The following is a 12,925-nucleotide window of genomic DNA, read 5'->3' as shown; positions in this document are numbered from 1 at the left end:
GAAAGAGCCTGTTGGTATCCGTTTTTCTTCACCACCCAGCTCGTTGAGCTGCTTCCCTATGTAAATACCACCCTCTTGCGTTGGTTTGCAAGTACTACAAGAACTAGCCACAAAACCAAATGCAAACCAAACCCCAGACCTCCTTGAGCTTGCCAATCGTTACAGATTCCGGATAGAATTTCAGGTAGTGAATAACCTGATCCTGCTGAAACAGGTTCTCTCTGTGCTGGGCCACTCTTCAGCTGACACCTCTAAGGCACTCGTGTCACATCTGAATCGCTAAGATTGACCTAAGAAGAAAACCTTCTGGCAGAACCAATATTCAAAATGAGGAGACCAGGTCAGTGATAAGACAAGGAAAACCAGGTATCTTTAAAATTAAGCAAAATATATTTGGAGTTCTGCATGTCACATGGACGTAGTCACTAAGGCAAGGGCATCACAGCTGTGCTGTGGAAATTCAGTTGCTTCTTTTTAACTTTTTCCTCTCTTTCTTCTGATGGACCTATCTGACCCCAGATGCACTCAGTTTGGGTAGTGAGACAGGCTGCAGCACTGGGAAAGCTGCGCTCACACCGCACCTCTTTGTGAATGAGCAGGGCCAGACCACAGCTGCTTTCTGGTCCAGAGGTGATAGTCTCGTGTCTCTGAAAGGAAGACCGTTCTCATGGTACCACAATGGGCCAAGCTCGGTCTTTAACTGGTGAAGCAGAAGAGAGGAAGTCGCTTTCCAGGTGGACTGCCCAATTTCATAAGTAGTTAAAAAAAAATATCCACTGGAGATGGCTTGGTAGACTGTTTTTGTCGAGCTCAAGTAGCCATAAAGAGAAAAATAAAAAAGTCTGTCCGAATACTGAACTAGAAGGCTTTCCTTTTCTTCTTTTTCCCACCTGCCACCTTATTCCTGACACCAATAGCTTCTTCTGTATCATCATCATCATTCCGAGATCGCTTCTTCTCTCCCTGCTCCCGTAGCTCCTGCAATGCAATCAAGAGATTGACCCTGAGTTCTGGCAGATGAGGAAATTCAGACTGCAACAGCGAGTAGAGGGACAAAAAGCCAGCACCCACCATTCGAGCAAATCTCTGGGCCTCAGCCACACGCTCTGTCAGCATCATAACTTCTTCTTCTTGCATGGGGAATGCTGGCAGCTTCTTGCCAATCAGGTGTTCAATGCGCTGGAACAACTCTACATCATACCTGAGAAAAGCCAAGACACCAGCTTGAATCAGCCCTCCTGAGAGTGCTTCAAGCTGTCACCACCCACAGATATCATCCCTTATCTTCAGCCCACAGATATGGTTAGCTTGTGCTGATGGTCTCACAAGCAACTCTTAATTGCATCCGAATGATGCTATCGTCTGGGATGCCCTCACTGATTTATTCACCTCATCTCTGCTCAGAAGTATTTGGCAAAGACTTTTCTTTTTTTAGACAAATACTTCAGTACTTATAAAAAAAATTCCCACATTTACTTAACCTGCATCATATATTGTAAAAATATATGTATATTATACAATCAAGTTATAAACGCTTCTGCTCACTACATACCTGCTTCTAGAATTTATCCTAAGATCTTTCTCTCTCCCCACCCTGGAGCTTGAATTCTCTTCCCTTTAACTAAATAAATCCAAGCACCAACTCAAAATGAAAAGTAGTATTTTCTTCTCACCCAGGATAAGGTCAGATGTTTTCTGCTCTGAAACACAGCTGGGAAGAATAAGGCTGCCACTTTTTAACACTTACTGTGTGACAAAGGTGATAGATTTGCCAGATCTCCCAGCTCGAGCTGTTCTCCCAACACGATGAATGTAATCCTGAAAACAGTTTTCTTGATAAGCAATAAGATATGTGCACCAAACACAGAAGTTATGGGAAATTCACCCTTATTATTTTTCTTTAGAAAAGAACAAGAAAATAGTGAGAAAATACAGCTATGTGCAGCACTGGGATTTGAGAAGATACTGGCTTGTGGAGGCATGTATTTTAACATTTGAATGCTTCTCTTTCTAAAGGAGAAAACCACCTTCAATTATTGAAGGCTGCAGGATAAAAGCTGTGATACATGACTTTGCTAATGAACTACCACTTCCTTGTAAAGCTAATATTTAAAGCTTTGCCAATGCCTGCATTTTCAGTCTTGGAATCTAGCGCTCTCCATAGCCTGTCTTCCAGACAAACTCTCTGGCAAGTAGATTTAAGTTTGGCAAGCACAGCGAAAGGGAGGATGAATGAGAAAAATTTGGAAGCGTCTGATCTACTGAATGGCTTCTGTTTATATGGTTCTAGGCTGTTTTCCAGGTTTTATACTGCATTATGAAATTACAATACTCCCTTCTCCATGCAGTATCTGTAGAGAAAGAAAGCATCATGAGAAAGGATGTGTTCCATGACCTGGTTAGCCAAGAGGGAGGGAAGGGCACAAAAACTGTAACGATGTAATTCAAGCTGCTGCACCTTTTTTTTTTTTTTTAAACTTTCGTCCTTTTACAGTGTCAAAAGCAGTGTCATCAAAAGAACCACCATATTTCTTTCTGTTTGCAATGGGTAGTATTCTTTGATCATTATAAGGAACAACAGCAATTCCTGAAATGCATGTTAATGGTATGTTTTCTGAAACTAGGCTGGGAAACAAAGTCACACCCCTAAGATAATACTATACTTCCTATAAAGTAGAGAGTTAGTAACTCACTTTTTTCAGTTTGCTGTACTTTTGTGGTATGAAGGTGAAAGAGATTAAAGACATCTTTCTTGATCAAATCCTCATTGAACATAACCGGACAATTTTAACTTTTTTTTTTTTAAACACAGTTTAAAATGTGAACTCAGACCTGGATTACAGGAACAGAGATGACTACCTGAAACTAGCAATACCTTAAAACCATTTTCAAAGTCTAGAAATCCTTTAATGTAATATGACAAAACACATACTCTGAGCAGAAATACAAAGACACAGAATGTCCCTCACTTCCTCTCTTCACTTATGGGATCAGCTCTACAATCCAGATGAGGCCACCCAAACAGAGATAACAACTCAATTGCAGCGGCTGAACCACAGCTTTTGATCTACAGAAGTGTGAACTAGACTTCCAGTCAGCAGAACAGAGAAAAGGTGTCTTTGTTCCTTTGTCTAGCTTCACTATGCCTCCCAGTGACCAGAAGCTCTCAGCTGGCACACAGACTAGCTTACCTTAGAGTGCGTAGGAATATCAAAGTTTATCACCACATCTACATGTGGGATGTCCAGACCTCTGCTTGCAACATCAGTAGCCAGCAGAATAGAACGTGCCTTTGCCTTGAACTTGTTTAGAGCGCCCAAGCGTTTATTCTGGAAGAGAGGAGAACAAAAAGGGAATGAGAGAATAATGCTCATCATGGTTAATATGCTCTGGTTGAAATACTGGTACAGAAGAACTGGGGGAGAAACTATTCAAAAAAATCTCACTTCTCTAATTTCTTTCTGAACTATTACAGAATCAGTGGCAGTATTCATATTAGTTAAAGTTCTTAGGATCAGTCCTATCCACTGTTTGTGAAAAACTCCTCCTGCAAGGTAGTTGTGAGTCAGTATACTGCAGCCCACTTCCCAAGCAACAGGTCTCCTCTCTGCTCCATTCTGTGGGGTATGCCCTTACCTGACTCATCTGCCCATGGAGAGGAATGGCAGTGAACCCCAGGTTGCGAAGCAGTAGAGCAGTCCTCTGCGTATTGTTACACGTGCTACAGAATATCATGAAAGAGTTTCCAGCTAGTTCATTCAAGATATAAACCAGGTAGCTGTCCTGTAAAGAAATAGACAGAGAAAAAAAAGAAAAAAGAAGATATAATCACGTATGCCACATTGAAGAGTAAGTAAAAGCCAGAGAAGATGACAAGATATTGGGCAGACATGGGAACAGCAAGACAAGACACAATCAGATAAGGGAAGAAAACAGAAGTGGCATTACCTTGAATTTGGAGGGGATGAAAATGTAGTATTGCTGCAGTTTCTCAACTGTCTGATATTTGGAAGAAACAGCACATTTAACAGGATTCTTCAGAGCAGCACGTTGGAGTTTTTGAACCTGGGAAGATCAATGTAAGTTAGTACTAGATGGACAGAGATCTTGTCAGAAACCTGTATCATACGGTCTAGTCAACAATATAACCTGATGAAAGGAGAACTAAAGCAGAGTAACTCCGCTCTCACCTTCTTGGTCATGGTAGCAGAAAACAGGAATGTCTTTCTGTCTCGAGGAATCACTTTTAATATCTTATCCACCTGTAAAAATAGAAAGGAAATGGAAATGCTGAATACAACAGCAATCAAGACATAAGCCTCCTACAAATACAATGATCATCCAAATGAAGAGTAATACATGTGTGCAACTCAGACTCACAGTAGGACCACACTTCCCCTCTTCTACAAGGAAGGTGTAGGCTGATAGCTTGTTAACACTTAGGCAGTGAGAATACCAGAAGTCCAACAGCAGTGCAAATATAAGGCAATATTCCTACAGGAACGCGTGTGTGATCACATTCTACAGTAACTGCGTCAATGTCAGGTGCTCCAGAGAAACCAGTAGGTTTCAGAGATAAAATGCCTCCTACTGTCTTGCTAGTGCTCTGCAGAACTCTGCTAAATTCTACTGCCACCATAGACTTTTGTGCAATTATTAGATCTTAGTTACCATTTGCTATTAATTTCTACAGAACAGCTCAGTGTTTACTACGTGACCGTATGAAGCAATTTTAAAGGGACTAATCTGGTGTTCCAAACTCTTCTTTTACTAGATTCCTACCTCTGTCTCAAAATCCATGTTAAGGATCCGGTCAGCCTCATCCATCACTAGGAATTTCAGAGCTCGTAAGTTGAAGCCCTTTGTGTTCTCCAGATGGTCAACTAGACGGCCAGGGGTAGCTACCAACAAAATCATGACAGCAAATTTAGAATGAAAGCAAAGGAAAAGATCCAAAGAGACAAGAGTCATCCGTTACAGAAACTGGATTTTTTGCCCAAGAGAAGTAAAGGTAGATTGCTTTGTGGGAAGGATTCTTTCATAGGATATCTTCAGAGTGTTTTGAAATAAGACTAATGGAGTCAGACTCTCTGAACAATGCCCTCCTTTCCCCTCTCCCCCTAAACGAGACCACAGAATAGACTGTAGACGAGCTGTACTAAGAAGGATGAGATCAGCATTTTGAATACTTGAGCAGAATGAAAAACTAAGCCAAAAGTGGTCTTAGCAGGAATGCTTTGGAATGAGCTTGTAGCAGCCAGGCTACTGGCGTGTACTTTAGAAATATTAACAAGCCAGTACTCAGATCTCAGGATGAAAACAAATGAAGGATGTACTCTCACTTCTCCTTCAAATGCACAAAACTTTTTGGCACTCTTTCTTTGGACTGCTGCAGTTTGATAATATTCATACCCCATATCCCCAGTACATTAACTTACCAATTATAACATGGGGTTTCTTGGCTAAGGCCAGAGATTGAGACATCGTGTCAATTCCACCCACAATAACCGCTGCAGGACAAATAGAATATAATGAATCTCTCGGTGTAGCACCAGCCAGCCCCTGGCATCTTAGTGTTTCTTCCTACTCCCTGCCACCCACAACAACTTTGTGCAAATGAAAGGCTACTTATCTTTACAAGAATTCACTTTACTTTAGCACACCTGACTTTCTGAGGCCTCTTAAGCCATACGATTAAGTCCTTCCTGGCCCTGGGTATTTAACTTTCACAGCTGAAGAGCTACAGGCAGAATCTATTCCTTGCAGCTTAACTCAGCTGCAAAAATCCAGGAATCCTCAAAATACCCACAAAGCTTTTATGTTTGTAGCTAATATCTAAAGAACCAATATAGAGAGTCTGAAGGAAAAATTAAACTACATCATACTACATAGAGTGGAGTTCTGTTCAATTTCACTGGACACAAACTTACTATTGAGAAGATTCTCTTCTATTTCCATCTTTAACTTTTAGACATAAAATACAGAAGAGCTGCAGACTACTGCATGAGGAAAGACCATACAGTCTTTCTTTCCCAAAGCTGGTACCAGATCTCTGTCTTCAGGCAACACAAGTTTTCTCACCTTTTGTTCAACCCTCCATACAAATACTCTCTACTTCTTCCTTTGCAATTTAAAGCTAACAAACTTCAGTCTTCAGGAAAACTGCTTCAATATCACAAAGCTACTTACTAGTGTGGACACCAATGGAGGACCCAAGAGCTTCAAACTGCTCTGAGATTTGGAAGGCCAGCTCCCTTGTTGGTGTGAGGACAAGAGCAAATAATCGCTGAGGTGTTTCCAGCAGTGCTTGAAGAATTGGCAAAGCAAAGGCTCCTGTTTTTCCAGAGCCAGTTTCTGCCAGTCCAATGATATCTCTGCCTACAAGGAGCAGCAAGGAGGTCAAAAACTGTTACAAGTCTAGACCAGAGAAAGAAGCAGGCAACAGGGTAGAATTCATCAGTAGAATCCATTCTGACCTCCTAAATTGCTAAAGCTGAGAAGAACACGCTGCCAACAGGTTTTAAACTGGAGAAGACTTCTCAGGAATGCAATTTTACTTTTTCCCCCCCCCCCAAGAGAATCATGGAGTAAAAGAGTCTGACAACAGTTAAGTACTAGGACAGAGTAGACACTGAAAGTTTATTCCCTGTCACTACATTGTTCTGTTCCTGCTTCATGGTGTTTGCTTTTTTTTTTTAAAATAAAACCACAACCAAATATTCTAGAAGCAGAAACGTTTGACGATTCAGTGATTTATTTTCCTGTAATTCCAGGATGTTTACAGAAAGTCACTGTGGTTTGGTTATTACTCACTCCAGAAATCTAATTTCAAAAAATTGCCTGCTCACAGCAAAGCAGATTATACAAGCTTTGTAATCAATCAAGGCATCTCCAATTTCAGACACACAGCTATCTACCAGAAGAGTCACAGTCCTAAATCTATCAGAAGTTTCCTGTGTATTCCTGAGTATTTCAGAAGAAAATGGTTGATGCGAACTAGCAGCTCAAATGATTGACAATAATTCTATTTACCAGGAAGTGTCAGAACCACAGAACAATAGCGAACACTCAAGAACTTGTTTGTACCCATTTGAAAGTTTACACTTGCAGGCAGTGTTACAGAAGAAATTAGTATTCCAAACTCCACCTAGGAAGTACACAAGAATGAAAACAGACACTACTTCTAAACAGAGCTCTTCAACAATGAAGAAGTGAGAACACTCTCATCCCTGCCACTTACTTCTCACTCAGCAAAATTAATTCACATAGAGCTCCTAGGGCATCCCGATTCAGGATCACAGAAGCATACTGCTCACCTTGGAGAGCCACTGGAATAGCCTCAACTTGGATCTTTGTTGGAACCTTCCATCCTAACTGGTCACAAGCTTCACACAGGACATCTGTCACTCCCTGAACATTAGTGAAAAGAGAAAAGGGAAACAGACATCACCAAGGAGACCTAAATTAAATCATAGAGTTACGTTACATACATGCTGCAACACAGCCAAGCTTCTCTCTAGCAGTGACAAACCCCATCAGCCCCTCAACGGAACTACATAAAAAGTCAGGCTGCTCACAGAGATCCCCATCTCTGTCAAGTCACTTCATGGGTTTGTTCAAAACTGTTGGAGGTGAGTGTCATCAGTAAGAAACTAGTCATTTTTCCCTAGTTTACACAAGGAGCTTTCCACACACAGTCTCTCTTCCCCTCTGTGAGTATGCCATGAACATGGAAAAACACCTGGGCAAGGTAAGACAATTGGAAATACATGTAGCCGGCCGAGGAGCACAGATCGGGGCAGCAACGCCATCCTCACCGGGGCACAGGCCCAAAGCCCCCAGACCTCCCGCCCGGGCACAGCGCCGCGCCCGCCGAGGCCCACGTATCTGCCCCCCCCCCGCGCACCGGCGGCTCCGCCGGGCCTAGGGCCGCTTGCAGACGCGGAGAGCCGCAGCCCAGGGGCGAGCACGACGAGGCGGCGTGGGGCACGGCCTGGCACATGGCGCTGTGCGAGGAGCTGCCCTCCGGCCTGACATGCGGGGCGAGGGCAGGAGGGTGCTCCGCGGGGCGGGGGAGGGAACAGCGGGGCAAGAAGCGGTTCCAGCCCAGCCTCACCAGGTCCTTGAAACTCCGTGGCTCTTCCACCGCCGCCTCCGGCTCCACCGCCTGCCCTTCCTCCTCTCCTGCCGCCATTTTGGACTGCCCCCTTCTGAAGCAGCGCAGAGCATTGTGGGAGTTGCAGTCCGCCTCCCCTTGGGGTGTTATGGGATTTGTAGTTCGGAGGAACGAGCCAATCGGAGCGGGTGGGGCGGGGCTCGCGGGGCCTCGCGCGGCGGCCGTTGACCGGCGGGTAACGTGGAGGAGCCGACGTCGGCGGAGTTACTGTGTGTGTGGCAGCGTCCTGGCTCTGCATGTTGCGGGATGTCAGTTGTTTAGCGTAAATAATTAAGTTTTAATTAGAATAATTTATTTAGGATTATGATACGGCATTATTTGTGCTCTTTGCCTGGCTTCGCTTGGCATGAGTGGCTAGATTTGCTGAAGCCTTTAGGCCGCAATATTTTTCTTAGTAATTTTCCTAGCAGCCGGTACAGTGCTGTGTTTAGTCTTTTAGTATGGGAAAGATGTTGATAGCACGCTGATGTTTTGGTAGTGTTTTTCCCAAGCCTGGCGCTCTTCAGTTCTCCATGTTCTGCCAGCGAGGGCAGGTGCACAAGGAGCGTAAACCACAAGATAAGGAGGCTACAACCATCAGCTGAAACTGCAAATCAGCAAGATAAAGAGCCTGCCTGCCTGGACACGGAAACAAGAACCCAATAAGATGTTAGAAGACCCCAGACCAAAAGTCACCATTGGACTAAAAGACGCATGGACAGCGTGTGAAGAGCGTGTGAGGGCTGGGTGTATGGTTCACAAGGGTATAATTGCCCAGGATTTCTTTGTTCAGGGCCCCTCTCTTCAGAGGCATCCAGCCTGACCTGTCATTACTACCGTACCTTTAAATTAAATTAATTATTTTATAAAATCCAATGCCTGAGACTCTACTATGGGAAACTTACGGCCTTGCCTGAAGAAGGAGAAGGCATGCCTGAGGGAAAGTGTGTGTGTGTGTGACACCATGAATGGTGTGTGGGTGCTCGGGCAGTGGCTTCTCCTTTAACACTGTGCAAGGTTATTAAGCAGCACAGTGTGTCATTAAGCAGAAGGTGTTTCTTCTCAACATGTGCAAGGCATGTTTTCTTTAAACTTAATTGGGCTTATGCTTCTGCAAGGGGGGTGTTGTTTTATGTGGCAAGGGCTTTGCTTTTCTAAATTAGAAGCTGTGTGTGGATTTTCACTGAAGTCCAGAGAGGCCTCCAGGGAAGGGGGAGTTACCGATCTATAGCCACCTGTATTGGGGTAAGAGTATACTGAATTGGCTGCTTTAAAACCTGCCTGCTTGGCATTAACCACAAATGGCTAGGCCTCTGGCCTGCAGCTCAACATTTGCATTGCTTAGGCAGTGTGTGATGGTGTTCTGTATTCATAAATTCTACAGTTGTGAAAGAACAAGACAAAATGAGCTAGCCAGGCACAAGAATACAAGAATATATATGAACTTGCATATATAATACCTATAAAGAGCAAATTAACTTTTTCAGAAGTGTTGGCATGAAACATTTTGAATTACTAGGGAAGAGAAGAAAAAAAGAAAAGAAGTGTCATTGTTCTGCCTTGTTTTCCTGTTTATGGTAATTGCCAATGTGCAACTTTGAAGTGCCAGAAATACATAAAATAAACTGAACTGTGGGAACTCACAGCATGAAATGAGAGAAGAGAGGATGGGAATAGATGCAAACATTCCTCCAGCTCACTTGATTGCGGCTGTTGTGACTCAGGCAGGGAGCATGCAAGTGCAGAGTGAGAGGTGAAAATGGTGAAGGATTTAGTGTCTTTCCAGGGGAAAGCAGCATCAGAATACCATGTCATGATGGTAGTTCTGAGCTCGTTGGTTTCCATCTGGTCTGGGTATGGCCTCTCTGACCTGTAGTCCCACTGCTGATTGCAGCAGGGCAACCTTGCAGCTAGGTGAACATCCTTTGTTTTAGGGAAAAGGATGCTAATGTACCCAAGAGCTTGGGCTTTGAAAGGACAGCAGAGCTGACTGCAAAATGAAACTCGTGACTGCGTTTCTGAGCAGACCTCCCTCTCTCGTGCTCTTTGGGAAGCTCAGCTGGGTGTGCTCGCAGTGGAAATGCTGACGTACCTGAGCATCTGTCACTGGATTCCGAGCGTGCCATTTCCTCTGCTCCCAGAACAATGAGGAAAGTGAGAGGAAATCCGAACAAACTCTCTGCGTGACAGAGAAAGGAGAGGAAACCTGAAACAATTCACTGGGCAGCAGTGGAAATGAAACTGCTGCATCCCACTGTGCTCAGGAGCAATGATTTTAAAATAAATTAAAAAAAAAAAACAACAAAAAATCCTAACAAGAAACATCTAATGTAGGTACTACTTATGGCCATATGTTTCAAAAATTACAGCAGCCTGAGCCACGAGCTTGCTATATATCATTAGTGCTAAAGGTTAAGCCTGGCCAGTGCTTAGATGTGAACCCTTGTATGGGTCACTGGGATGCCTCAGGAAATGGAGCCAGGGACGTGATGGGAATTCACTGCTTGTGATTCTTTGTTGAACTCATTGTCCATATAATATGATAGGTGCTGTTTTGGTGGGGAGCAGGGTGGAGCAATTCTATTCTGGTGAAATTCCAGTTTGGGTAATTTGTCAGTAGATGTATTTGAATAAAAGTTCCCTCCTGTCTTAAACTGCTGTTGGAAGCACTCGTGTGATAAAACAAGCACCGCTTCTAAATGATGATTGCCTTTTTGTACTTTTCAGCACAGGACACTGCAGATTGTACTGGATTTAGAAATTTTCACTCCGTGGCTTTTAGACTTGGCTTCTGGCCAAAAATGTTCCTAGCCCTACTGCGTGTTGCATTCTCGGTCTTCCTTAGAGCTGGCAGGGTGGGAGCATCCACAGCAGATGAATTTTAGTGCAGGTATAATGCCCGCTATTTAATAGGGGATGCATAATAAGACAAGATGGACTGTGTGTATAGTAGGTCACAGTTAATGGTAAATGGTCTTGTCTACCCACTGGGATGCCCAGAGGTAGGCTATTGGGATCTGCTGACTCTGACAGTACGTGGGCTCCTTTGTCATAGACACCTTTTATTATGCTTTCAAAACATACTATGTGACTTTGTGTTAAAATTATGTTTATATTCCTGCTTCACCATTGAATCATTCCTCCCTGCAGCAGTTTCCATAAAAGAGGAGTAAAAATGGTATCAGGAGACAAGGCTTCATAACTGCCAGCCCAGGCTAAATGTCAAATCACACACATACCCTCCTCCCCCCGCTGTCTAGCTACCAAAGGAAAGGTTCCACCAGCACATCTATTACTTCGAAGGCTAAATAACATAACTACTAGCAAAAAAGCTGCTTATCAAAGATACTGCCCCCAAATGTTGCTTGTAACTCTAAGGGAGTCACAATATTGCAACTAAGCCAATACTAATACTAGGGTAGGTGCACCCTTGTGGCAGCCCAGGTCACTCGCTTCTGGTGCTTTCTTGATACCAGCTCTGGTGCTCATCTGACCCAGCAGTGAGCAGGAAGAAGTAGGAAACCAATCTTACTCACAAATATGATAAATTGCTGCCAGCACAGCTCCCAGAGCTGTCTCCCCAGTGTACCACATAAGACACAGTGCTGACTGCATGGGAGGAGAGAGGATGGCATACCTGGAGCTGGGTGGAGAGGACCTGACACCTCCTGCCCTGCCTGCTAGCTGCTAGATCAAGTGTAGCTGAGGTGTGAGGGCGCAGACTGAAGATTCACAGGACCACCTGGCTTAAAAGGTGTCCAAGAACACTGGGTGGGTTTTGGAGCAAAGTCACACAGCTCGTCTGTCTTGTGTAGGATTACAGATCTTCCAGCCTGTGGGCCTCACTCTCTGCCTGAGCCTCCCTTTGCGTTCCTGGCAAACAAACCCGGAGAGGGAAGTAGCTGAGACCTGGCCAGCAGAATGTGGTACCTTGCACTCAATCATACTCACACAGCAGCACTGTGCAACAACCCAAATCCTGACCTCAAGTGAAGGGTTAATCTAGGGAAAAACAGAACAGAAGCAGGGCTGGGTTTTTTTTTTTGCCTGTATGGCTGAAAATGGAAGCAAAAATTTCTAATTTGTCCCAGCTGCTGAAACTGGCTGTGATTGCAGTGCAGGACTGTTCTGAGCAGAGCAAATCAGCCCTTGTGAAGTTCTAGGCTATCAAATGCAGATCCTTCTGCCAGTGGGATTAGTCCATTCAGAGCTGTTGTTTTTCCTAGGTTGTTCCCTATGTGTGGACATGTGGACAAAGCTGCATTACTAGAAAACCGAGGAGGAGGTAGGAAAACTATATAGGTTGTATAATTTTCTCTGTGATGGTAAAACCAGCCATCTCAGAAGCATGGTGAAGTCGGAACTGATCTGGTAGAGTTAGCTGGTGATATGCTGGATATACTAAGAAAAATTTAGCATCGTGTCTGCCTTTGCATAGTTTGCAGTTCACACTCCAAAAACATGCTTACGTGCTCACATGAACGCACCTCAGTGTTTGCATGTCAGAGATCAGCATCTACAGTGTACGTGGACTAATTTGCACATCAGGGTATGCACTCACACAGGCATAAACGCATGCACTCATACAGAAATGCCAGCTGTCTGGCGTGGAGCTGATGACTTCACTTTTCATTCTCCCCTTTTGAACGCATCCAGCTGCTCCTATCGATTCCCTGGCTCCAGTGCCTGGAGCGTGAAATTGAGGAGGGTGAACCAAGGGGACAGGAATGTGATCACATGCAGGTGTGCAGAGAGACACTGACACAGAAG

General features: G+C 44.1%; 1 protein-coding gene across 1 annotated transcript; it reads right to left on the bottom strand.

Moving 5' to 3' along the window:
- Positions 1–367: 367 nt before the first annotated feature.
- DDX47 (DEAD-box helicase 47) lies at positions 368–8,233 on the bottom strand. Its single transcript, XM_074576903.1, has 12 exons — positions 8,117–8,233; positions 7,317–7,410; positions 6,190–6,378; positions 5,439–5,510; positions 4,783–4,901; positions 4,191–4,262; positions 3,949–4,065; positions 3,637–3,783; positions 3,192–3,329; positions 1,748–1,818; positions 1,072–1,201; positions 368–978 (listed from the first exon to the last, which is right to left on the bottom strand). Exons 1-12 carry the CDS (start codon positions 8,192–8,194, stop codon positions 859–861), a joined length of 1,347 nt encoding a protein of 448 aa, XP_074433004.1. The 5' UTR covers positions 8,195–8,233; the 3' UTR covers positions 368–858.
- Between the last annotated feature and the right edge of the window lie 4,692 nt (positions 8,234–12,925).

Source organism: Larus michahellis, chromosome 1 (genome assembly GCF_964199755.1).
Source record: "Larus michahellis chromosome 1, bLarMic1.1, whole genome shotgun sequence".
NCBI classification, from domain to species: Eukaryota; Metazoa; Chordata; class Aves; order Charadriiformes; family Laridae; genus Larus; species Larus michahellis.
Note: the sequence above shows the minus strand (reverse complement) of the source record. Positions and strands in the feature narration are given on the sequence as shown.

Bases quoted from the DNA above. Each gene is read 5' to 3' on its own strand.
- DDX47 (XM_074576903.1), bottom strand. From the start codon at position 8,194: ATGGCGGCAGGAGAGGAGGAAGGGCAGGCGGTGGAGCCGGAGGCGGCG. The intron at 5,511-6,189 runs GTAAGTAGCTTT...TTTGTCCTGCAG, and splicing joins CTCCATTGGTGTCCACACTA to CGGTTATTGTGGGTGGAATT. The intron at 979-1,071 runs GTGGGTGCTGGC...ATTGCATTGCAG, and splicing joins CCCAGAGATTTGCTCGAATG to GAGCTACGGGAGCAGGGAGA.